At 36.2% G+C, this 23,767-nt stretch overlaps 1 protein-coding gene across 1 annotated transcript in view; it reads left to right on the top strand.

The window, feature by feature from the left end:
- The window catches only part of DIS3 (DIS3 exosome endoribonuclease and 3'-5' exoribonuclease), a 22,843-nt gene extending 996 nt beyond the window's left edge, over positions 1 to 21,847 (top strand). The window contains exons 2-22 of the mRNA XM_010575264.1: positions 4 to 359; positions 1,300 to 1,457; positions 2,802 to 2,995; positions 3,112 to 3,185; positions 4,302 to 4,469; positions 5,404 to 5,568; positions 6,485 to 6,598; positions 6,692 to 6,829; positions 7,925 to 8,071; positions 9,292 to 9,408; positions 10,243 to 10,344; positions 11,006 to 11,070; positions 11,166 to 11,250; positions 11,873 to 12,000; positions 12,471 to 12,557; positions 13,597 to 13,753; positions 15,392 to 15,606; positions 16,719 to 16,887; positions 17,321 to 17,479; positions 17,886 to 18,008; positions 21,751 to 21,847. Of these exons, the coding sequence (XP_010573566.1) occupies positions 4 to 359; positions 1,300 to 1,457; positions 2,802 to 2,995; positions 3,112 to 3,185; positions 4,302 to 4,469; positions 5,404 to 5,568; positions 6,485 to 6,598; positions 6,692 to 6,829; positions 7,925 to 8,071; positions 9,292 to 9,408; positions 10,243 to 10,344; positions 11,006 to 11,070; positions 11,166 to 11,250; positions 11,873 to 12,000; positions 12,471 to 12,557; positions 13,597 to 13,753; positions 15,392 to 15,606; positions 16,719 to 16,887; positions 17,321 to 17,479; positions 17,886 to 18,008; positions 21,751 to 21,840 (3,011 nt within the window). The 3' untranslated portion in view covers positions 21,841 to 21,847. The remainder of the gene's footprint in view (positions 1 to 3; positions 360 to 1,299; positions 1,458 to 2,801; positions 2,996 to 3,111; positions 3,186 to 4,301; positions 4,470 to 5,403; positions 5,569 to 6,484; positions 6,599 to 6,691; positions 6,830 to 7,924; positions 8,072 to 9,291; positions 9,409 to 10,242; positions 10,345 to 11,005; positions 11,071 to 11,165; positions 11,251 to 11,872; positions 12,001 to 12,470; positions 12,558 to 13,596; positions 13,754 to 15,391; positions 15,607 to 16,718; positions 16,888 to 17,320; positions 17,480 to 17,885; positions 18,009 to 21,750) is intronic.
- Positions 21,848 to 23,767: the final 1,920 nt, after the last annotated feature.

The following is a 23,767-nucleotide window of genomic DNA, read 5'->3' as shown; positions in this document are numbered from 1 at the left end:
GAGCGGGGCTCGGGCGTCGCTCCCGGCCCGGCGCGTTCGGCAGCGCTCTCTGGGGCCCGTGCCGGCCCGGCGTCACCCGCGGTGCCGGCGCGCGGCGTCTGTGCGTTCCCTGCCAGCTGCCGGGGCCGGCCTTCCGCGTCTCCGAGGCCAGCCCGGTGTCAGACTACGCTCCGGTGTTGTGTTTTGCTGCCCGAACGGTGGGAATGAAGGACAGCCGTTCTTCGTGGAGCTGCTGCGGGCTGATACGGGTATGGAAAGGCAGGCAAGGAGGGCGCATAGGCTCTGAAGCAGCAGCCGGCGTCTTCAGGTGGTCGCTGAATTTTCCTGTCAAATACCGTTCCTCTTCGTCAGAGACCGTCGTAGGTCTAGGTTCTCTGTACCGTGATGAACACGGCCCTGAATCTTTTAGGTCATCCAAACATCAGATGCAGGGAAGCTTGGTCTGGCGTTGCTTTTAATTCTTTTAGCCATGCCGTCTAGAGCCTTATTCATGTCTCTTTTTGGAGGTGGGCTTGCACCGTTCCTTGCCACAAGCTTAGGAAATTAAGCTCACCTTTTTTACCTGACAGGTGCGTGGGGTTTTGGTGTGCATTTGTCTCTCCTGCACACCACAACTGTCAGGAGTTGGCAAAGAAAAGTGCTGAAAATTTTTTAACAAATTTCCTCAAAAAAAAAGGATCTTTGGAAAGGTGAAGGGCAGCTAACAGAATTCCAGTTGATTTGAATCGGCAGAAATTAAAATTGCAGTGCAACAGTGGGATTGGTTTTAGAGAACTTAAGCCTACACATGCACAGGCATGTCCGTGTGAGCTGTGTAACAGTGGTCAGGTACTACTTCATGGTTTGCATTGCTCACAAAGATATGTGGCAGACAGCCTTTAAATTATGTTGGATTACTGTCAGATTGTGCATAGAAGTATTTTGTTTACAAAGATTGTAATTTACAAGAACCCATTTTATGTAAATAAAATTTCTAGTGTACTCCTGGCCTTAAATTTGGTTGGAGTCCTGCATACTTTGGGGCTGGATTTGGTGGCAATCAGAATAAGGCCTTATCTTCACTCCAGCAAAATTCAGGTCACAAAGAGGCTGGAAAATCCTATTTGAACTTTTTGCCCACAAGCAGGAGGAAGCAGCTTAATACACTCTTCTGTTGCCCAATGGTGAGGGAAAAAGGGAGAAGTAGTGCAATTCATTATTCATGTTAGCTTTTTACGTATTAATCAAACAAATATTTCAAGTCCTGTTGTTGGATAGAATTAAACAACAATTTTGATTCACTTTCATTTTGTTCCTCAGATTGATATACTTGAAGATCCTGTTATTAAGAATGTCATTGTGCTACAGACAGTCTTACAAGAAGTCAGGAATCGGAGTGCACCAGTATACAAGCGAATTAGGGATGTGATTCAAAACCCTGAAAAACATTTCTATTCTTTCACCAATGAACATCATAGGTAAGGTGTGGAACATGGTATAACAAAGTGTTGTCGTTTAACCCCAGCCAGCAACTAAGCACCACGCAGCTGCTCGCTCACTCCCCCCCTGCCCAGTGGGATGGGGGAGAAAATCAGGAAAAGAAGTAAAACTCGTGAGTTAAGATAAGAACAGTTTAATAGAACAGAAAAGAAGAAACTAATAGTGATAATGATAACACTAATAAAATGACAATAGTAATAATGAAAGGATTGGAATATACAAGTGATGCACAATGCAGTTGTTCACCACCCACTGATTGACGCCCAGTTAGTCCCTGAGCGGCGATCCCCCTCCACTCCCCGCAGTTTATAGACTGGACATGACATCACATGGTATGGAATACCCCGCTGGCCACTTTGGGTCAGCTGCCCTGGCTGTGTCCCCTCCCAACTTCTTGTGTCCCTCCAGCCTTCCTGTTGGCTGGGCATGAGAAGCTGAAAAATCCTTGACTTTAGTCTAAACGTTACTTAGCAACAACTGAGAACATCAGTGTTATCAACATTCTTCTCATACTGACCCCAAAACATAGCACTGTACCAGCTACTAGGAAGAAAATTAACTCTATGCCAGCTGAAACCAGGACACAAAGTTGTAGTGATGTCCAGTAAAAGTAGTGGGGAAACAGAACTGGAACATGTGAACTAGGTTAAAAAAAAATAGATTGGAGTGCATAGAACTGTATACTTCTAAGGAATCCTATTGGATTCCTATTGCATGTTCCAGGAGCTTTTCTGGTTTATAATTAGTATAAGCATAGATATATTATGAAAAGGTGATTAGGTGGTTAGAATATTGAGTAAAGTTTACAGACAAGACTGTTAACTTGAGCAATGGAATAATGCTTTTCCATTTTAGTACCCCTTTTAAACATACTCCCAATGCTTTGTTAATATTGCCAGGACAGTCTGTAGCAAAATTCAAAAACCTGTTAGTCAGTTAGTGACAGAAAGCTTTATGAAATGAAGATGCAATTAATTTGCCTTTATTTGTGCTCACAAGTAATTTCCAGTACTGCAATATTGTAGTTCTAGGTGTTTTGAATGCATAGTTCTAGCATCTTGAATGCAGTCCTCTTCAATCGGCAATGAGAAGGTTGTATTAGAAATTAACACTTCCTTCCTCTTTTTCTTTACCCTTCTGTCTCCTCAGCCTTCAGTGGCCTATAGAGTGTCACACATACTATAAAAATTGGTACAGCAGTAATTCTTTTGGCCTCACAGTCTTGATCTTGTTTGTCTGAAACATTTTTGTAAGTATGGATAAGTGTTGGGATTTGTTTTGTTCCCCCTCCCCTTTTTTTTGTTTGTTTTTAATTTATTTAGAGAAACATACATACAGCAAGAGCAAGGAGAATCTTCTAATGACCGCAATGACAGAGCCATTCGGGTAGCAGTAAAATGGTACAGTGAACACTTGAAGAAAATAGAGGATGAGGAGAAGATTCAAGTTATCTTTTTAACAAATGACAGAACTAATAAAGAGAAAGCTCTAGAGGAAGGGATAACAGCTTATACATGTAAGTGAAGTGGCATGTATGTTTAATTTATTGCTCAGATAAACAATCTCAGCAGTCTTTTCATACCTAAATCCAGTGCATCTCTTGCATAAATATTTATGTGTGTGCTTTTGTAGGTGAGGAGTATATAAAAAGCTTGATAGCTAATCCTGATCTTGTAGATCGTCTTGCTTGTGTATCTGATGAAGGGGTATGTTTTTATTTTCTTTTTATAAAATAATCTAATCACAAATGGTTTGCAGTATATTATTGGACACCATATGTCAGGCTATAAGCATTAGTTCAGAATATGAGGACTCTGGACTTCATTACCATTTTGGCAATACAACTTTTTGACAACTGAAAAGAAAAAAGGAAATATTGCAGTTGATTTTACTGCTGCTTATATGCATATTAGTAGGTATCTAGTTATTTGTAAAAAGCCAGTTGCTTTAGATAACTGATATGAAGATGAGAATAATAAGTTGCTTAAAGATAGTGTATAAATATTAGCAATAATGGAAACAAAATGAAAACTACAAAAGTGTGTATTGCAAACCATTTAGATCTTTGTTCTGTGTCTACTGTTTGAAAGTTTATGTTTAAACTTATTACTGATTACAAGTGTTTTCTATCAAAAGCTCTGATTTTTGTGGTCAGTGTTTATCAGAATCAAGGCTTATATTTTCAGATAAGACTGATATAGCTGAAAACTAACACCACCAAAAAATGGGAAGGTTAATTTCATCAGAGTTAGTTCTAACAGAATGGAATGGGACATGCAAGAGTGGGAAGAAGGTGGAGGGCTCAGATGATCTTTTCAGCAGTTAGCTGTAGTTCATTCAGCTGTAATTAATTGTCTGACTGCTCCAAAGTTTAGTCACAGTAATGTGTTTTCATGTTTCATGTAGCTTACAGTATATGCTTTCACTGTGTGCCATACTCTTTACTATGCAGTACTATGCTAATATTTTCTTCACTAAGTGTATGTTCAGTCAGTATGTCCAAATCAACATAAAAGTGTATGTCACTTGTGCAGTGTCTTTTTAAGTAACTGCAGGCAAACAGAAAAGGAGGAGTTCCTAGAATTGCCATGTTTCTATGTTCTTTATGCTTTTTGTGCTTCATTAGAAAAATTGCTGCTTAATAGTAGTTTTTCATTATTATGCATACTCATACCTACACATAGTTAGGATTTTGGAGTTTTCTTAGCTTGAATGTCATGTTCCTGAGCTCAGTTTTGGAATAATGAATACAGAAGTCTGAACATTTCATCCCTTTTTTCCTTTTTTTTTTTCTTTTTTTTTTTTCCTTTTTTTTGTAATAGAAAGAAATAGAAAGTGGAAAGATAATTTTCCCAGAACATATTCCTCTTAGCAAATTGCAGCAAGGAATAAAATCTGGTGTTTACCTTCAAGGAACTTACAGGGCAAGCAGAGATAATTATCTTGAAGCTACTGTTTGGGTTCATGGAGATGCTGAAGAAAACAAAGAGGTAAGTTTTTCATTTTTGTCTTCATGCTGTGAACTTCAACTAACCTCAGTAATGACTTAAAGTGTAATTCTTTCATGGTGACATATGTTAAAATGGAGCATTATAGTAATTTTTCCTCTCCTGTGTTTCTCTTGACTTTTTTCTTTTGTTTTCATTTGTTTGTTTATGTAGATATAGACTACTGAAATGTTGACTATGCTTTTTTTGAAAAAAGAATGTGTTTAAAATTATACTTTGTGTTTCGATAAAGTATTTGATAAAATAAAGCTGAATGCTAGTTGTTAATAGTTTTTCAGTTGACTAAAATATAGCCCCCCCCCCCTTTTTTTTTAATTAGTTTGAAGTATATGGTGAAAGACAGAGAAACAAGTTTGTAGGAGGATTTTCAGAAAAACTGTGGTGAGCCCTTCTGGGGCTCTCTTACTCTACTTCCTGTGCTATTTTCAAGCCAGTGCTGAGTTGATGGGCTGTTCCCCTCCGAGCAGTTAACCCACCTGTCTGCCTACTGCGTTCTCTATTGGCACGGTTGTATAGACACTGTTTCCAAGCAGCAGCAGTTGCCTCCTCCCTCCCTATTTGTGGTGGCTGGAGGTGCTTCTCTGGCTCTCTGTTTCTTTTATTCCTATTTCCTGGTAGTATCAGGAGTCCCCTAGCCTGCAAAAATAGGCAGATTGTCTGATTTTTTATTAAAAAAAAGGGGGGAAAACAAAAATTTTTTTTTTTTGTATAGAGGCAATTGGAATCCTGAAAATATCATCAGTACTGAAAAAAACCTAGGCAGAGGAAAAAATGCATCGCAAACATGCCTTAAAATGTTTTAGAGCGCAGAGCCTGTTATGCATATATACTCTTCTGTTATACTGCTTTGATTTGGGTCTTTTGTTGCTATCATCATGAATATTTGCATTTTCATTTTGTTTTCTAAAAAATCCAGATAATTATACAGGGGCTGAAACATTTAAACCGAGCAGTTCATGAAGATATTGTAGCTGTGGAGCTGTTGGCAAAAGATGAATGGGTGGCATTGTCCTCAGTGATCTTGCAAGATGATGGCCAGAATGAAGATGACATTGAAAATGAAGAGGAGAAAGAAAACATTGTATGATATAAATAATTTTTTACATAACTCTTATGTTGAGAGAGATGAAATCTGCAGTACTCTGACAGTTAGGCTTTAGGTTTATACGTCTTTTTTTATACTGACTCCTAAAAGCTATTGTGAATTCAGAAATTATAAAACTTAATTGTAGTCCTACAGTTGCATTAAATACATGATTATGTATAAAATGGATACTTAAACCCAATCAGAAATTCCCACATTAGTTTGTTAAACTTAATGAATCCAAAATTTACTGAGTATTCAGGTAATAATGCAAAGCTATCTACTGATGTGCGGATTAGGATTTGCTAGAATAGGAGCAGGTGTTGTATCATGATGACAGCTTTTATAGGCAATGCATACATTCGGAATGAGTTGTAAAATATTCTTTAGCTTGCCATAAGTCCGCTTAATGTGCGTGCAGTGCTGACGCATGTCCACCCTGTCCAACAAATATTTTAATTTCTTTAGAAACATGATCTTCCCACTAAATTCCATGGGAATCTTTTTTAATTATTGTGTTCAGAATTACTGCAGAATTTTCAAGCAATGTAAAAGGACTCCTGAAAATTACAATAGTAGGTTGGAAAAGAAAAGGGACATAGTTGTGTAGTAAGCAGAGACAGTGGAAGAAGATAGCATTTCTTCAGAGCCGTCTTCTGCTGGTCTTGTTTTTCGGAAACAATGTCCATTTAAAAAAAAAAAAAAGCCAACAAAGTAGTCATGTCACATACTAAAAATATTGTGTCATGCAAAGCACAGGGAGGCATAGTTCTGCTTATGAAGTCGTAATAGAATTTATGGCATTATAGTGACACTTAAGTTGTTACCACCAAGGTTTGAGATATATGCTGCAGTCAGGCATGTTACTGCAAGTTCAGACAGTTTTGTTTTTAACCCTCATGTTTTCTACCAGCTGAAGACTTCTGTTAACAAGGACATGCTGAGACCTACAGGAAAAGTAGTGGGCATTATAAAACGAAACTGGCGACCGTTCTGTGGCATGCTTTCCAAATCACAGATCAAAGAGGTAGGGAAATAATCAAGTTATTGTAAGTGCGGATTTTTTTTTTTTTTTTCCTTTAATTAGAAATTATTTGTTCCTTTTTTTGGATGTTAATAGGCACGGCGCCATTTGTTTACACCAGCTGATCGCAGAATTCCTCGCATTCGAATAGAAACAAGACAAGCAGATACATTGGAAGGACAAAGAATAATTGTTGCCATTGACGGTTGGCCCAGGAATTCCAGGTATCCTAATGTAAGTTTAAGTGTTTTCTTCTGAACTTTTAACTATCTGATTTTTGTGTTTATTAGCTAAGATGTTTATTATCAGCTGCAATGCTGAGTAACTTCAAAAAGTGTTGATGTGAATTTTAAGTTCCTTGAGTGCCATTCTTTGATGGTGCAAATTAAGGAAGTCTCTAAATGATTTAGTTTACTCTTATCACCAAAAAAACAGGTATGGGTTATCATACTTAAAAACTTGGTCCTTAGGTTCTGCAGTGAACATACATGTGCTAATTAAGGTGCTTTATTTAGACTAACTAGGGACCGCCTTTTTTTAGTCTGGGTTCCTAGAAATGTGAACCTTTCGCTGTGCCTTTGCATCCACACACTGATCACCATCCTGGCAAGTATTTTTAAACACATTGGCCAAATTCAGTCAAACTGCTAGTCGGGCAGAGTTACAGGTAATTAAGTTTTTAAAAGCTCTTTGTAAATATAGAGGAGGATGTAAGAGAAATTGAGGACACTTGTTTAAATTTGTGTTGAACATCAGGTTTTGAGGAGGCTTCTGTTGGCTTGTGTAGGAATGCATAGCTTATAATGAACGAGAGCACAGCTGTCTCATGCATGTTTAGAGAAATGAAGGAAACTTGGAAAATATATGGAAGGAGTGTTAAAGACACCATAACTGCAGAGGGTGAGATGCATGGGGAAGGAAGTAGATTTAATGTATTAGGGAGTGGGATGTGTGGCACAGCACAAACTCATAGAGAAACTAGACCTTATAAGTTTCACTGCTTATACAGAAATGCTTTTTCTTTTCTGCAAAACTGAATTGCCACGTTTACAATTTTTGCGGTCTTAAATGTGGAGAATTTATTGCCATTCTAGGAAAGGAGGGGGAAGTACAAAGTTCAGACTTACTGAATCAATTAAATGGTTGAAATTAAATTTCTCTCTTAAAGATGAGAAAGTTAACTGAAGAAGGAAAGGTTACTCCTTCTGTGTAGTTTAATATACTAATAACCTCTGAAATAATGGTCTCATACCTATTTTTGAGCAAACAATATTGCCTGATGTGTGTGTGTGTATGTATATATTTGTATGTATGTATATTGTTTCTCAGGGTCATTTTGTAAAGAACTTGGGAAGTGCTGGAGATAAAGAGACCGAGACAGAAGTTCTTCTGCTTGAACATGATGTCCCTCATCAGCCCTTTTCCCAGGGTGTCCTTAGTTTCCTACCAAAAATGCCATGGAGCATTACAGAACAGGTAATAACTTTTAAATTATTGTAATAATTACTGTGCCTTCTCCTTCAGATCAAACTGTGACATTCTTGGATATCCCAGTGCACCAAAAATAGAGGAGAAATGTTGTCCAAAACCAGCCAGATTTCCTATGGAAACAAGGCCTCTGCAAGTTTTTGGATTTTGGCTAAAACTGTGTTTGTTAGTGATAGATATTTTAAGATACAAAACATATTACGGATGTCATTAAAAAATAATAATATAAAAAAAGGTTTTTTTGCAAAGGAGAGAGACTACAATTCAAATAATTGTAAGATCATCCCTAAGAGTTTTTCATCTTCCTAAATAGCTTTGTAACCAAATGTGGCAGCCAGTGTTATCCCTAAAATCATCTGAGGAGAGGAGACTTTAATATATCCTGCTATAATCCAGTAAAGTAATTAGAGAAAGAGAAATCGATGTTTGCAGAATTGCTCATTTTAAACGCTGTTAGTGAATTCCAGGTTCCCCCCAGTAGCATAAAGATGGGAAATAGTTGGTTTAGAATGTATGGAAAAATGTCATCAGGGAACAATTTGAACATGATACGGGGTTTTTTGTGTGTTTTCTGTATTTTAATTTCTTTGAGGTGGGCTACTTTTATTATAATTTATTACCTGCTCCTATTTCTTTTGAATGTGGAAACTGAAGGAGGGATCTTTGTGTAAATTAGCTGTCTAAAAGTTAGTTGTCTGGTCGAAGATACCTATCTGAGATGTTTTTGTAGCAATCATGCAAAGGTAAATACTTCCAAAGTGTGCAGTTCTTTCAACTGTCTAGACATCTAAGTCTTAGAAAGCTGAAGTTGGTTGAGAACAGTCATATCCTAAACAATTTGTCCAGCTGGACATCAGTCATAATTTCACTTAAAAAAGACTTGATTCCTGGCCCTGCTAATTCTGAGATCATGAAAAGATTGTGGGTTTGCTCTGTTTCTGTTCCTGTTTGCTGTAAAACAGAAAAATTCTCAGTACTTCATCATCATCTTAGTTTTTTTGTTACTGTAGTTTCTGCATATCTGTTTTGATCTTATAAATAAATATTACTGTAAATCTTGTCCTAAAACAAAACAAAAAAGCACTCTGAAAATATTTGGTTGCTTTGGAAAATGTTATGCAAAGTGCCTTTCTCAAATGATCGTTTTTATTTTGATATGGAAGATGTTCTTGAAAATGACTTTTTTTTTTTTTTTCCCCCCTCCCCAGGATATGAAATACAGGGAGGACTTAAGGCATCTGTGTGTTTGTAGTGTTGATCCTCCTGGCTGTACAGATATTGATGATGCATTACATTGTAGAGAAGTAGAAAATGGAAATATAGAGGTATTTTTTCTTCTTTTTTTTTTTTTAATGAAGCCAATTATTTATTTATTTATTTACTACTTTATTTTACAAACAGTGCAGTAGTGGTAATAGTAAATGACATGAGCAAAGCTCTAGATATGTTGTAAAAGAAATTAGTGGTGTTCACACAACTGTGAGATGGTAATAAAGAAGAGAGTTGATTTGCATTACATCAGTGTCAGAAGTGGGAATTTAATGTTTTCTAAATTCACCCTGCTTTCTGCTCATTTGGCATGGGAAATTAATATATAATTTATTTACTGCTTTAGCTAAGTATAACCATGGCTATCTACAGCTAGATAAGGAACTTCCAGTAGAATGTCTAAGGAATGATTATTTTATTTAAAAAAAGAAAAAGCATAAAAAAGCTACAGGCTTAACACCAGTTCTCTACCCCCTTTATCTGATTTAGTCAGGTTTTCTTTGTTAAAAATTAATTTGTAATTGTAATAGCAGAGTGTGCCAAAATGGAAGGTCTAGCAAACAGAAAAACAAAAACAAATTTGCAGTGAACCTTGAAGAAAATGAAAGAGGTTATTTGAGGCCCCAGGCAAGAAGAGTTGCATTGGTAATGAATATAACTTTCCACTAAATGTAGGCATGCCCTTATTTTGCATAATTGCTGCAACTCTTCATTTTTTTTTTTAATATCAGTAAGATAGGTTTTAACTATTTCTGTTACTAAATATAGGAGCTGCTGAAGGGAACTGGGAATGGGTAAATTGGGTTGTAAATAAAAACATGAGAAAGTTTCTTTCATGTTGAGAACTATTTCTCTTTTGTAAGATGTGTAATGTGATGCTTGTTTTTTAGGTTGGTGTACATATTGCAGATGTCAGTCATTTTATTCGCCCAGGAAATGCTTTGGATGAGGAGTCGGCAAAAAGAGGAACAACAGTCTATCTGTGTGAAAAAGTAATTGTTTTCTATATAAAAAGCTTTTTATACAATTAAGTGGTTGGATTTTTCGTTGCTTACCTCTTTTAGTTCTTGGGAGTAGAGACATCTCTAAACTAAGGAAAAAAAAAAAGTAGACTCCTTTGGGCTGCATGTAGTTTGCCTCAGACTATCAAAATGAAGGTGCTTTCTGTCATTCAGTCTGGACAGCAAGAGGGAGAATTTTTTCATTTTAAATCCATTATCTCTAGAATATCCCTTTTAACTCCTGTTCGAAGCATTAATAACATGTAGTTCTGAAACTGGACTACTGTTTTAATACCAAACTGAAATTGCCAAAGTGGCCTGGTTTTGCCTTTTCCATTGTTTTTTCTTGAGATAGCTAAATCTCTATTGTTTCCTATGGTTTGTATTCATTACAACTGTACACTTAGTCCTGTTTATTTTAACTTATTTCACACAGACCACAGTTTCTTTTCAGAAATAACTGTTACTGAAAAGCTGATAATTAAAATGGATCTTGGAATGACTTTCCTCTGAAGTATCTTACTATTCTTATAGAAATCTGAGCTTTCTTAGCAAAAAATAATTCTTATTTCTAAGCTTTTAGTACATTAAAAATCAGGAAATTAAAATACATACTTTTAACTAATCATTAGTTTTATTCTTTACTTTGCAGAGGATTGATATGGTTCCAGAGTTACTTAGTTCCAATTTATGCTCCCTGAGATCTAATGTGGACAGGTATATGTATATGGTCCATACTTTGATCCTGACAAGACACTCCGGATGTTTATATGTGGATTTTAACAGATTTTCTCCCCTTCTCCCTCTCATAGGCTTGCATTTTCATGTATATGGGAGATGAACCATAAGGCTGAAATTCTAAAAACCAGATTTACGAAGAGTATTATTAATTCCAAGGTTAGTCACATATATATTATACTTCTGAAAAAAAGCTGGACACCTTTTTATAAAAACAATGATCAACAGACTTTATGATAATGCAGTTTTCTTCTGTTTACTGATTTATATTTTCTTAGAATTAGAAAATCATGCTTAAACCCTAAAAATAAAGATGATGTTTGATTCTGCCCTGTTCTTTTAAATCTTTAAGGCTGCAATGTTTTTTGTGCGGTTACGTTGTTAGGATATTTCATTTTAAAGGTATAAATGTATTGATACATACATTGGACATGGTTAGTATGTACCAGCTAGTCATCATTTTCAGTTAAATTCAGTGGACTCTGTAGGTGTTTAACATATTTCTGAAAATTAGACTTTTAATGTATAAAATACATCTGTGATCAGCATAAAAAAATACTGTAAATGCCTGGTATTTCTTAATATCTTGCATAGATCTGTCCTGTTTTGTCCATTGTTCTTTGAGAATGACATGCATTTAGGTGTTGAATGTAAAGTTTTGTATTATTGTGAACCAGCTTTGGCAGCAAACTTCAGTTTCTGCAAGGCAGAATTATGTTTTTCTTTTCAGTAGTCAATTAGGTATCATATGGCTTTTTTTCTTTTTTTTAACATCTTCAAGGCTTCTCTTACATACGCTGAAGCACAGATGAGAATTGATTCAACAACTATGAATGATGATATTACTACCAGCCTACGTGGACTAAACAAATTAGCAAAAATTCTGAAGAAGAAAAGAATTGATAATGGGTAAACTGTGCAGTGTCCCTGTTTTATTCCGCCCCCCCCTTTTTTTTTTCCTGGCTATTTTTTGCTGTCAGACTGTATAATGGTCCTCTGTGTCCATTTTTCCAGTGAAGATCTTTTGAAAGAGAGTGTTTTGCCATTTCAATTTGCATAAAAATGCCTGTCTTCATTTCCCCAAAAGTACAAACTTGGGATGTTAACATTTTCTTCACAAGATCAATCAATATGGATTTCTTACAGTCATTATAAAAACACAACCAGAGGAGTAGCATTTGAAATTTTAGGAGCACTCTTTATGTGTGTCAGCATCATAATTTCTGCTAATTTGAACATTGATTTCACAATTTTAGTTTTAATTTCTGCTAATTTTAAGTTACAGTTTCATGATAAACCCAGATGCTGTGTACAGAGTTGCAACTCAAGTGCTGTGTCTGCTTTACTATAGTTCGTTAATACCACTTACTGTCTTCCAGAGCCTTGACACTTTCCTCACCAGAAGTTCGTTTCCACATGGACAGTGAAACTCATGATCCTATTGATCTGCAGACTAAGGAGCTCAAGTATGCCTTTTCTTTTCCTCAGTTAGTTAATTCGGGGCAGGGATGGAATTAAAGGCATGTTTTAAGTAGCAACATTTACTTAATAGTATACAAAGTTCCTATAATAGTGCAGGACAGTTATAGAATCATGGAATGATTTGTGTTGGAAGGGAGCTTTAAAGATCATCTAGTCCAAAGCCACCTGCCATGGACAGGGACATCTTTCACTAGACCAGGTTGCTCAAAGCCCTGTCCAACCTTGAACACTTCCAATGATGGGGCATCTGCAACTTCTCTGGGCAAGCTGATCCTAGAAAAGAGAATTCCTCTGTATTTTACTGTGCTATTTATGAAGCAAGTTTTGAACTGTATGCTTCATATATGAACTTAAGTCTTTACTATTGATTTAATGGAGCACTAAGGTTCAAACTTTCTCTATCCCACTGGCTTCTCTGTGATGCTCTCCTATTGGTATTAACAAAGGAGAGAAAGTAGAACTTGGAGTTACGGATTGTTGAAACGCAGATTAAGAACAACAGAGCAGTTATTGCACGTGTGCAGAGCGATAGAGAAAAATCTTACTGAGTTCTAGGAATGGAGCTACTGATTTAATTTCTGAAGCTAGGTACTTACTTCCTCTCACGCTACTACTGAATTTCTGTGCTAAAATCTACACTTAGTTATGTATACTGTCACGGCATTACGGTGTGCAAACATGGTGCTTTCAAAGTTCATATGCATGATATTTGAGCAGTACTCTTAGGAAGAAATCAAGAGGCTTATCTGTTGGTCTTTTTGGACAGTTCAAAGAGCATTTTTCTTTAATTCATTATTTTAGAATATTTTAGGGTTTTTCTTTTATATCTGACTCATTATTTGAAACTTAGTAAATAATCGTTATGTTTTCAGTCTTTGAAATGTTTGCCTAATTGTATAAATGTTCAAAGCCACTAGTTACTGTTATATAATATTATTAGGATAGTGGAGTGTTTCTTCATTAGGCACTCAAACCAAATACATAATTTAATGCTTTTCTAACAATTTTATTTTATGTTGATAGAGAAACAAACTCCATGGTTGAAGAGTTCATGTTGCTTGCCAATGTCTCTGTAGCACAAAAAATTTACGAAGAGTTCCCGGAGTTTGCTTTACTCAGGAAGCATCCTGCTCCTCCCCCATCAAATTATGACATCCTTGTGAAGGCAGCAAAGTCCAAGGCAAGTTTTTACCATGCTAATTAAGTCAATTAATTATAAAAAGTTGTGTTTTCTCTCTGGTTGGCCACTTACCCAAGAATAAGGGTTGGAAAGCAGTATTTTGACAAGTGTTTCAGCTACACTTTGAAATTGCTGGTACCTGCAGCAAGATATCTGTACCGCTAGAGGAAAGGAAGAATCTTGTGCTTTTTAAAAACCCTTTCATAGGTAAAGCAAGCAAATCACTCCAAGTCTTCTGTATTGTAACTCTTGTGTGCTGTAAATGTTTCTCCTCTCCAAGCCACGTGTGATTTTTGAGCCAGTTTTTGGCTTCGGATCACATACATCATTCATGTATTTAAAAATTGGCCAGTCACATCAAATAACATGTCTCAAAGTCAGGAAGTAAGAAAGTGTGTTCATGTGTGTTCATAGTTTCCATCCTCTCCTCAGATTAGTTAGAGGTTAATTTAGCCTGAAACAAGTCTGATTGAATTAACAAGTCTGAACTGAAAAATGGTTTTTCCAGTTTCAGGACCTTTTATTTAAAGGTTGTGGGCCCCCTTGGAGCTAAATTTTTAAAGTTAAATTTTAGACATTGTGATACGCACTCATATTTCCTTTCCCTTCAACTCTTCCCCTCCCCCCCTTTTTTTTTTCTATGGGCAAGACAGAAACTCCCAAATTCTGTCAGTGTAAGATTAACAGACGAGACCAAACCTAACCCATTTCATTTTCCTCTGCTATAAAACTGGAATAATTATAATGATTTCATTTGTACTTTGAAAATTATTTTTAAAGTACCATTTTATTTGGAAAGCTAAATTCCTGTGCATAGACAAAAGTTCCTTTGATAAACCAAAGTGACTTTTTACTACTCTTACAGAACCATCACAGTTAGGTATTAATATGCTATGTTTTTGTTAAACTTTTGTAATAAATACGCAATTACTTTACCATAATACAGACATACTTTGATCTCTAGGTCATAGTTTCTTGTCAGTGGTGTACATGTACATAAAGGAAAGAACATGCTGATTCTTGTGATGAAACTTAGTTGTGTGACTGTAAATTAAAAATGCATTCTTTATTTTCATGCTACCTGAATTTTTATCAGGGAACACTAGCAAACACGGAAAAAACTTGATGTAATACAGTACTAGTTTTATAAATCACTTTTCCAAGTATAAGGTTTAATAGTTTTGTGGAGGAAATACAAGAAGGTTGATTACTGCTTACATTGTGTTTGGATGAGAATCTTTGTGTAGCATAAATACTTCTTTTTTTTCCCCATAGCCCTTCTGATTTATTCAATAAAGGGATAGAAAAATGAAACCAAAGGAAATAAAAAAAACTTGTTAATATTAGCATAAAGTGTTTCTTAGTTCTGAATGAATGTCTTTCCTAAATTCCTAGGCTACTGACTTAGTTGCTCATTATTTGCATAGAGCACTAGTAATAATGAGGGATGGATCTGTGCATGGGTGGATTTTTTTTGGGAGGGGGGGGGGGGGGATAGGGGTATTCCATTAGGTTATTAGGTGTGATACCTGTGCCAGTTGCTAAGATCAGCATGGATGTAGCTGTTACATTTCTGGTTATACTTTGTTAATATTTGCTAGTAATACCCGACTTTTTTTTTTTTTTTCCTCCTTCCAGAATTTGGAAATCAAGACAGATTCAGCAAAGGCTTTAGCTGAATCATTAGACAAAGCTGAATCTCCTGAGTTCCCCTATCTAAATACACTGTTGCGAATTTTGACCACTCGCTGCATGATGCAAGCAGTGTATTTCTGCTCTGGAATGGATAATGATTTTCATCACTATGGTTTAGCCTCACCTATTTATACCCACTTTACCTCACCCATTAGAAGGTACTTTTATTTTACAAAAGTTTCAGAGAACAAAAGAGTGGTTTGTTTGTGAAGAAATTCTATTTTAAACTGTGGTGTCGCCCATTTAAAACAAAATACTGTTTCTGTTCAGCTTTAGATTTCAGTTGAGACAGCAGTGGCTTTATGTGGTGATTGCATTTTCATGTAAGCTGCTAGGTCTGCTGTCTGCGACTCCTAAGGTCTAATAAAATTTTTTAAAAAGACTCATAAGAGAAATGCATCCCTAATGCATCTCTCTGGCATAGAAATGCACTTCAGGACCACTTAGCATTGTATAACTCAAACAGAGACTGAGGCAGAGTTTGGTCAGTCATTTTTCAGGTGGGAGCTGTGTTTAAATTTTGGGGAGACTGTATTTTACATATAAAAACATTGCTAATTTGAAACTTGCTACTGTAGCTGTTGCACTGTAATGAAATTGAAAATGAGGGTGTTTTTTTCTTTTAACCAAGAAGTATCTAAGTTTTGAGGAAAATAATTGTCAGTGTATTTTGCTCCTTAGAAACATTTCAAGTGAAACCTCTTACAGGTGGATTAAAATTCCTATGCATTTGTGTGGATAATTTGTGGAGCTTCTAGGATTCCTAATAGTAAATTCTAGTTGCTAACGGATGTGTTAAAAAGCTCCTGGCTGAAGTTCTAATAAAAGTTATGTACCGAGAAGTTCAAGTGTGATTATGCTTTGCAGATCAATGGCATTGAAATACCACTCTACACTAAGTTTGTCTAGTTCATGGGAAATGGAAGAGGGAGCGGCTTACGCTGCCATGGTGAAACATCATTCTTTAGTCCAAAAGTAAAACTTTGTTTCTTCTTTGTAAACATTCAACAATACAGGCTCTGTTGGTAGAATATAGTAAAGAATTTCTCTTAGAAAACAGTACAGTTCATTCTGGCTCTGCAGAGTGTATCTTTGGTCAGCAAAGAGAGTGATCTTGAATTAATTCATGGATTTATCAGCAGACCGTCATTATTACAAAGACTTTTTGATCTATAAGATTTATAAAACCAAAATTATATTCAGGAACTTTTTTTTTTTTTTGAAAAGTATGTTTTGATATGTCATTGACCATTTCGTTGCATCTTTGCAGGTATGCTGACATTATAGTGCATCGACTTTTGGCAGTGGCCATAGGAGCAGACAGTACTTACCCAGAACTTACAGATAAACATAAACTAGCAGATATGTGTAAAAATCTCAATTACCGACATAAAATGGCTCAGTACGCACAAAGAGCGTCTGTTGCATTCCATACACAGGTAAGAAGTTCTGAGATGTGAGGATCAACTATGGACAATTCATGTTGGTGTTAAAGGAAGGGAGGGAACATTGAGTTGTACTTTGTAGAGCAAAATCAAGCAAGTCTGCAGGAATGATTAAGAATGAGGGCAGCTGCTTTGAGGAAGAGCTTCAACATTGCATTGCCAGTCCTGAAAAATTTAGAATAATGGCATCTTGAGGATTCTTTTTACTTTGCGTTTTTTATAAATATGATGAATGCTTAATTCTACAGTAATGTTGTAAACATTGAATGGGATTTTTTTTAATCTGCTTTCAGTATATGGTGTGTAATTAACATGGAGTATAGATTTGTATTTGACTATTTTTATTTTTTTAAGCCAGTATATTTATAATCCAAAAGAGACTGTTCTAGTGCTTTTTTCTTATTCATGTATTTTACTTTTGTTACAGCTGTTCTTCAAAAGCAAAGGAATAGTGAATGAAGATGCATATATATTATTTGTAAGAAAAAATGCAGTTGTGGTTCTGATTCCCAAGTATGGGTTAGAAGGAACAGTCTTCTTTGAAGAAAAAGGAAAACCAACACCAAGACTGGATTACAACAATGAGGTATGTTTTATAAGGTTTGTTCTTAAATACCTTTAATTTTTTATTTGGTAAGTGAGCATATTGACTAAAATTTATTCTAGTTGGATTTAGAAGGGTAAGAGAGCCTCTTCTAAATGCAAATTTATTAATCTGTAGTAGTAGTGCCACAATTGTCTTTATAAGTCTAAATAAACAGGTTCTGACAGGAACTGGTTTCTGTAATAGATTCTACTAATACCTAATTATCTGAGTAAATACCACAGAAACGTATGTGGCACATATTATGACACTCTGAACATTCAGGACAGTAATTTGTGTTCATTTTTATTGACATGTAACTTTAATAACTTCATACAAAAATATTTATTTCTATAAAAACATAAGACATTGTAAGCAGTGAGTATTTATACAAAATTTGAACTTTCAGGTACCGTCGCTTACTGTGGAAGACACAACATTACATGTATTTGATAAAGTTAAAGTGAACATTATGTTAGATGCTTCCAACATCCAACATCAGAAAATTCGGATGGTGTTGGTAGAACCAAAGGTAAGGCACAAGATTTGTGATTCATAGAGTCGTATTACTCTTGAGAAATCTTAAAAAATCAGCATATGGTGAAATTGATATTTAGCCCAGAACTAAAAAAAATCATTTAGCAGCAGATTGTAGCAATTGCTTCATATTTACTCTCAATAAAACACAGGTCTGCTTTCACTGGCTGTTGAAAAGAATAAAGGGCTCTAAATTAAATTTCCCTTCTGGGCCCATCAGGGATATTTCCACTGATGGGAAAGATGATGATTTGCTGAAGTAATATCTTACGAATTTCATGGTTCTGTAATCAAATCTCCCTTTTGAAAATCTGCCAAAACTCAGTAGGATCTTCTTTTTGCTCCAGTAAATTACGGTGTAACTGTGATGGGTGGCTCAGAAGGAAAATGTATAATTGCTGACTGTAAATGGCAGTCCTTTCTTACAACTTCCACAATATAAAAATTATCTCATGATAATGTTGTAAGAACTGTAATGCCCTAATAACTGTGTCTCTGGTCTTAAGTCTTTTCAAGACTAGCTTCTTAGTGCATCTGGGACACTGGGGTTTTCACCTGGTCTCACACCTCAGGCCTGCTGAGTATTTTGCATGCCATTACAAGATTGTGTACTTTCATTAAGTTACATGTGACTTTTTTGGTAAACAGATGGTTGCAGTAATTGAGTATCTGTAAACATGGAGGAAAAAGAAAACCCAGAGTAACCTTGTTGTTTATGCAGTCAAACATTATTATTTCTTTTTTCTGAGAAATCATTTGTTTCCAAACACATGTAAATATTCTGATCTTTGAGCTGTTGTATTAGCTTGAGTTGAAGGCAGTACTCATGATTTCAAAAGGTGGGAGTAAATAGAATTTGTAGTAGAAAGAGAGCTTACATCTTGCTGTGTATTCACATGCTTGTGCTCACCAACCAGTGTTTGTCAGAGGTGCTGTTGTGGGCATAACTCAGGAACACTCCTGTTGGAATGACTCCAGTCCCCAAGGGACACGCTTTGTTCCTTGAAAACAGACACAAAGTAAGGCTAATGGAAGCTGTTGTTTGGGTTTTTTTTTTTCCCTCCCCTTCTCTGCTACTACTTGCACTAATTTCTGTGAAGGTCCTTGGTCTACAACAAAGCCAACACTGTAATTTTAGCTTATCCCTTGATACAGGAATGGCCATACTGGTTTTTCCAAAATAGTTTGTCATCCTAAACATCAGTTACTAATCCTCCTTCCTGGTAAGGAACAAGTATAGGGGTAAGATGCACATACAGTCATCATTCCGCTTGTGTCCATTCAAAGCTTCCAGCAACTTACAACTTGAATACTGTCTCACCTAGAGATACACATCTTTGTGTTCGGTATATAAAGTTTTGTTCTGTGAATTTGTTTCATCACTTCTTTTCCCAGCTTACGCTTCTGACTCCCACAGTATCTTGTAACAGTGAGTTCCACAGCTCAACATGTAAGAAAAAGTACTTAACCTTTCATTTGTGTCAAGCATGGTGCCCAATACTGTTACTTGATGACATACTGTATTTCCTACACTATGAAGAATAGTCTTTTATTCCTATTTACCATTCCCACACCACTCAATTCTATATACTTCTATTATCCAATATGTTAGCTCCTACTTTTCTGGAAACTATTTCTTATCTTTGATCTTCCTCATCACCTTTACGTTTTTGTAGTTCCGTTATATGATTTTTTTTTTCTGAGCTGGGAGGAACCAGAAGCACATGCATGATTCTGAATGTGAGGACACCATAGATCCATACAGGATCACATACATACAGAGATCCATACAGGATTTTTTGTTGTATGGTGTTATGTGGGAACACTTTGCATTATCTTCCATTCCTTCTAGTACCAAGAGCAGTTTTAAGCAATGAGTTTATACACACCAATGGTTGCTAGCTGACAGTTTTACACTTGCTTTTAGAACTCTTCAATGGACAGTGTCTAGTCCTGGCACTGTTAGTACTCCTCTTACCCAGTTTGTTCTAAACCTTGTGCGGTTTTTTTTATTATGGTCATTTGTGACAGTTTTCTTGATGTTGGTCTTAATTTTCTTGAGTGCTTCAAATACACTTTGACCTGTTCTTCATGCCTGTTTTAGACTTCTACCATAATCAAGCTATCCATTGATGGAGGAGCAAGGAAGAATTCCCTACCTCTAACTTAGAATTTTATTGCTGTTTCTTGGTCTTTTGGGCTTGCCTGTTTATTTTAACTTCATTTTGCACTTATTTTTTCTTCATTTGGACAAGATTTTTACTTCTTAAAGGATGTCCGTTGACTTGTAATACTTATCACTCTGACTTTAACTGTTCTCTTGAAAGTCCATTGATAAATGGCATATTCTTACTCTTAAGTCTTTTTTAAAATTCCATCTCACCCCTGAAAGCATTTTACCTTTTTTCAACCCCCTTTAATAAAGTCTTCATTAAATTCCTTATTATTGCTCACGTAATGCATTTTAAGGTTCAGAGTTTTTATCCTTCTACCATGGTGATGCCTTTTGAGTGAGTACACTGAAATCAGTATGAGAAGGATGATTCTGTGGGTAACCTCTTAAGCAGGTCCTCAGGCAAGAGTTGCTTCTCTCTTTTTATGGGTTTTCTGACTAGTTGCTTCAAGAAACAGGCCTTAATGGCAGCTAGAAACCTGGACTCAGTCTTGAGCCTTCTTGTGATATTTACTCATTGAAGGTAATATATTGTTACCATGTTACCTGTTTGCACAGCGTCTCCCATACTCCTTAGAGCATGTCATAATCATTGCCATCCTAACTAGCTGACCAAAACCATAGCCTTCAGCTTACAGTGGTGGGTTTAATTCCAGCATAGGTACTCTAATATAATTAAATGGCTCTTCTACTGACACATGCTGTTGTTGCTTTCACATAATGTATAACCTGGTATTAAAGTCCTAGTGGTCAGCTTCCTTGCATCAAGCTTCTGAAGTGCCTGTTACTTTCCCTAATTGGACATTACAGTTTGCCCATAGACTCAGGTGTGGAGGAACATACGTGTGTCTGGTCTTGGTCCAGTTGTTTTATGAACGCTACTTAAATGAACTGTATTTCATCATAGCCTGCTTCACTCTTCTCTGCTTGAATACCACTCATTTCCATATTCTCAAAGAAAGTATAGCATGCTTCTTGATGACCTCTTTCCGTGAGGACAGGTCATTTGCTGTAAGCATACACGCTTTTCTCAATTCTTGTTCGTTGCTCTAGAAAAAGTCCATTTTCCATTTATTTCAAAAGTTTTTCCAGTTTCTACCAAAGCTAAGTAAGTGCCTTTTTGCTGTGCAGCATCCTGAGCCTGACAGGGCCTCTGCTTGACTGGAGCAGCACTGAAGTGGTGATAAACAAAAATTGTTAAGAAGACCCCTTTTCACCTCTCTCATTCATACCCCCTGCCTCGCATTCCAAGCATTTGCTAAGGCATGGCAAACAACTGAGAAGGGGGCGCATATCATCTGGTGCAAAGGAACTGCTGGCAGTTTAGTCAAGGAGGTGCTGCTGCTTTTATTTCCCTATGCATTTTCCAGCTTTTAACTCAGTTGAGTGTTCTACCTGTGATTGTTATATGATGGTAGACCTTCTTTTAGATGACTAGTAACTTTTCTGATGTTGATACAGCATTTGTAAAAGGCCTGTACAAGTAAACTCAAGTTTTATCAGGACAATATAAGCTAAAATTGAGTTAAACATGTTCTGACTTCTAATTCTTTTCTTACTGTAGATAGTAGAAAATGATGTGCCTGCAAATCTGTCTACAGAGATAAGCAGCAAGAATGAACCAGAGAAAAAGAAAAAGAAGCTACAAAAATAGTTGGATATAAAAGTCACATGTATTTGTATTTATGTTTTTTTTTTCCCTATGGGCAAAATGCTAGAAACAGATTTTGTTTACTTTTAAATACGCATTTTAATAATTTTTAAAACTGTTTTTTAAAAAAAACTTTTTATGAATATATATATACAGAACAGTAGTTTTAAAATAAAACTGTGGACATACTTTGTCTAGTGGGTGAAAATAAATGCTTTGCAAAGTGAAGGAATAGGTGTAGTGTTCTTGGTTTTGGTTTTTTTTTTTTTTTAAATAGCCTTAAGGCCATTGAAAAGCCTCACAGAAGTCAGTCTCTTCAGTCTGCAGTGCATTCTCTTTAGCACCTCAGAACTGAAAGAACTAATTGTGCTTGTTACTGGTCTTAAGTGCTAACTAACAGAATTTACTCTTGAAAGATAAATCCTACAGACTTGTACTTCCTTCTGGGAAAGTTCTCTCTCACACCTGATGAGCTGTGTATATATATGCACATGATATGCAGATGGAGAGAGAAACTGTAAAAGTGCATTAGTCTTTGCCCCAGACCTTAAGGCTTATTTAAAATCATTGCTTAGCTTCTGATGAACTGCCTTAAAAAAAAGGATGGAAACCATTAGTTATATTTGTGTTACACAAAAATCCACAAGTCCTGACAAGTTTTGCAGTGATCATTCTAGTTTGTGTTGTCAAGATGCTGACGAGTTAGAATTCTTAGTTAAAATTGTCAAAAAACCCCGAACATTTTGTGCCTTGAACTGTATTGTTACAGTCAAGCTACATCGCCTGGCTTTATAGTCATAGAGTACATTTTATGTGCTGTGAGGACTGAAGTAATTTTAAGTGTGCTTCTAGACTTGGTGCTGAGCTCCCACCACAGGGACTTTGAGGTGGTTGCTGTTGAACTCCACAGGTTCATTTCAGTAAACCTGCTCCAACATGCCTCTGATTACAGTCGTTTCCATTCTAGCTTCAGCACCCATAGACCGGTTCTCCTGATGCCAAGTCCTAGCTCTCAAAGCCAAAAACTGCAATGCCATGTACTACAGCTGTTCCTCAGAGATCACTGAAGAGTTACAGAGCTTACAAACTTCTCTACTAGTCACTTACTCCTCAGTGGCTTGCTTGGGTAATCAGTGGGTCACAGCTGATCAATACATGGTTGTCACTTGGCCATATTTACTCAGATCCCTCTATGCTGTCATTTTAAAGGATTGGATCAGATTTAATAAGTACGTATTTATAAAAGGCATCAAAAGGAGACAATGTGTTTAACTGATTGCAAGAGGAAAAAACCCCACCCTATGAACAAGACATTTGAATCCTGTCACCACTGTTCTAAAAGGCTTTGGAAACTTGAAACTAAATTTTAAAGAAAGATGTGCAGAGGACTAGATGTATAACTGGTACTGCACTTTTAATTCAGCACCATATATTACAGTAACTGAACCCATTTTTTACCTGTATGCAGGAGAGCAAAAGCTTGCCAAGCTCCTGGCCTGACCTCTTCCTCTGTTCCCCAAGGCCCCCCACGCAAACACCACAGTGTTGTGTGTTACAGGCAGCACTCCATGTAAGATGCTGCAAATTGTAGCAAAAAAAATAATAGAATCTAGGTACGAAAGAGATGTCTTTATTCTATTTCACTACTCAATTTACAGTTATACATGTTAAAGACCCTCGTTAAAACTACCAAAATTAATTTAATGTAAACAATGACCGTTTCTTGCAACGTGTACCAACCAATGCATTAAGTACAACTAGAGAAACAGAATGGTCAAATGATTTCCGTGATAATTTGCACAGTAGGTTTCTTCTACAAAACAATTATACAAACATAATAAAAAATAGGCACCTTTTCATAAAATAAATAATTCCCATCTAACTGAAGACTATAAAAATGGGACAGAAAATACAGGCAATTTGAGTGGGG

This window comes from Haliaeetus leucocephalus, unplaced genomic scaffold (assembly GCF_000737465.1).
Source record: "Haliaeetus leucocephalus isolate CR32 unplaced genomic scaffold, Haliaeetus_leucocephalus-4.0 Scaffold462, whole genome shotgun sequence".
In the NCBI taxonomy this organism is placed as follows: Eukaryota; Metazoa; Chordata; class Aves; order Accipitriformes; family Accipitridae; genus Haliaeetus; species Haliaeetus leucocephalus.
The sequence above is the reverse complement of the archived record's forward strand: the minus strand, read 5'-3'. Positions and strand labels throughout refer to the sequence as shown.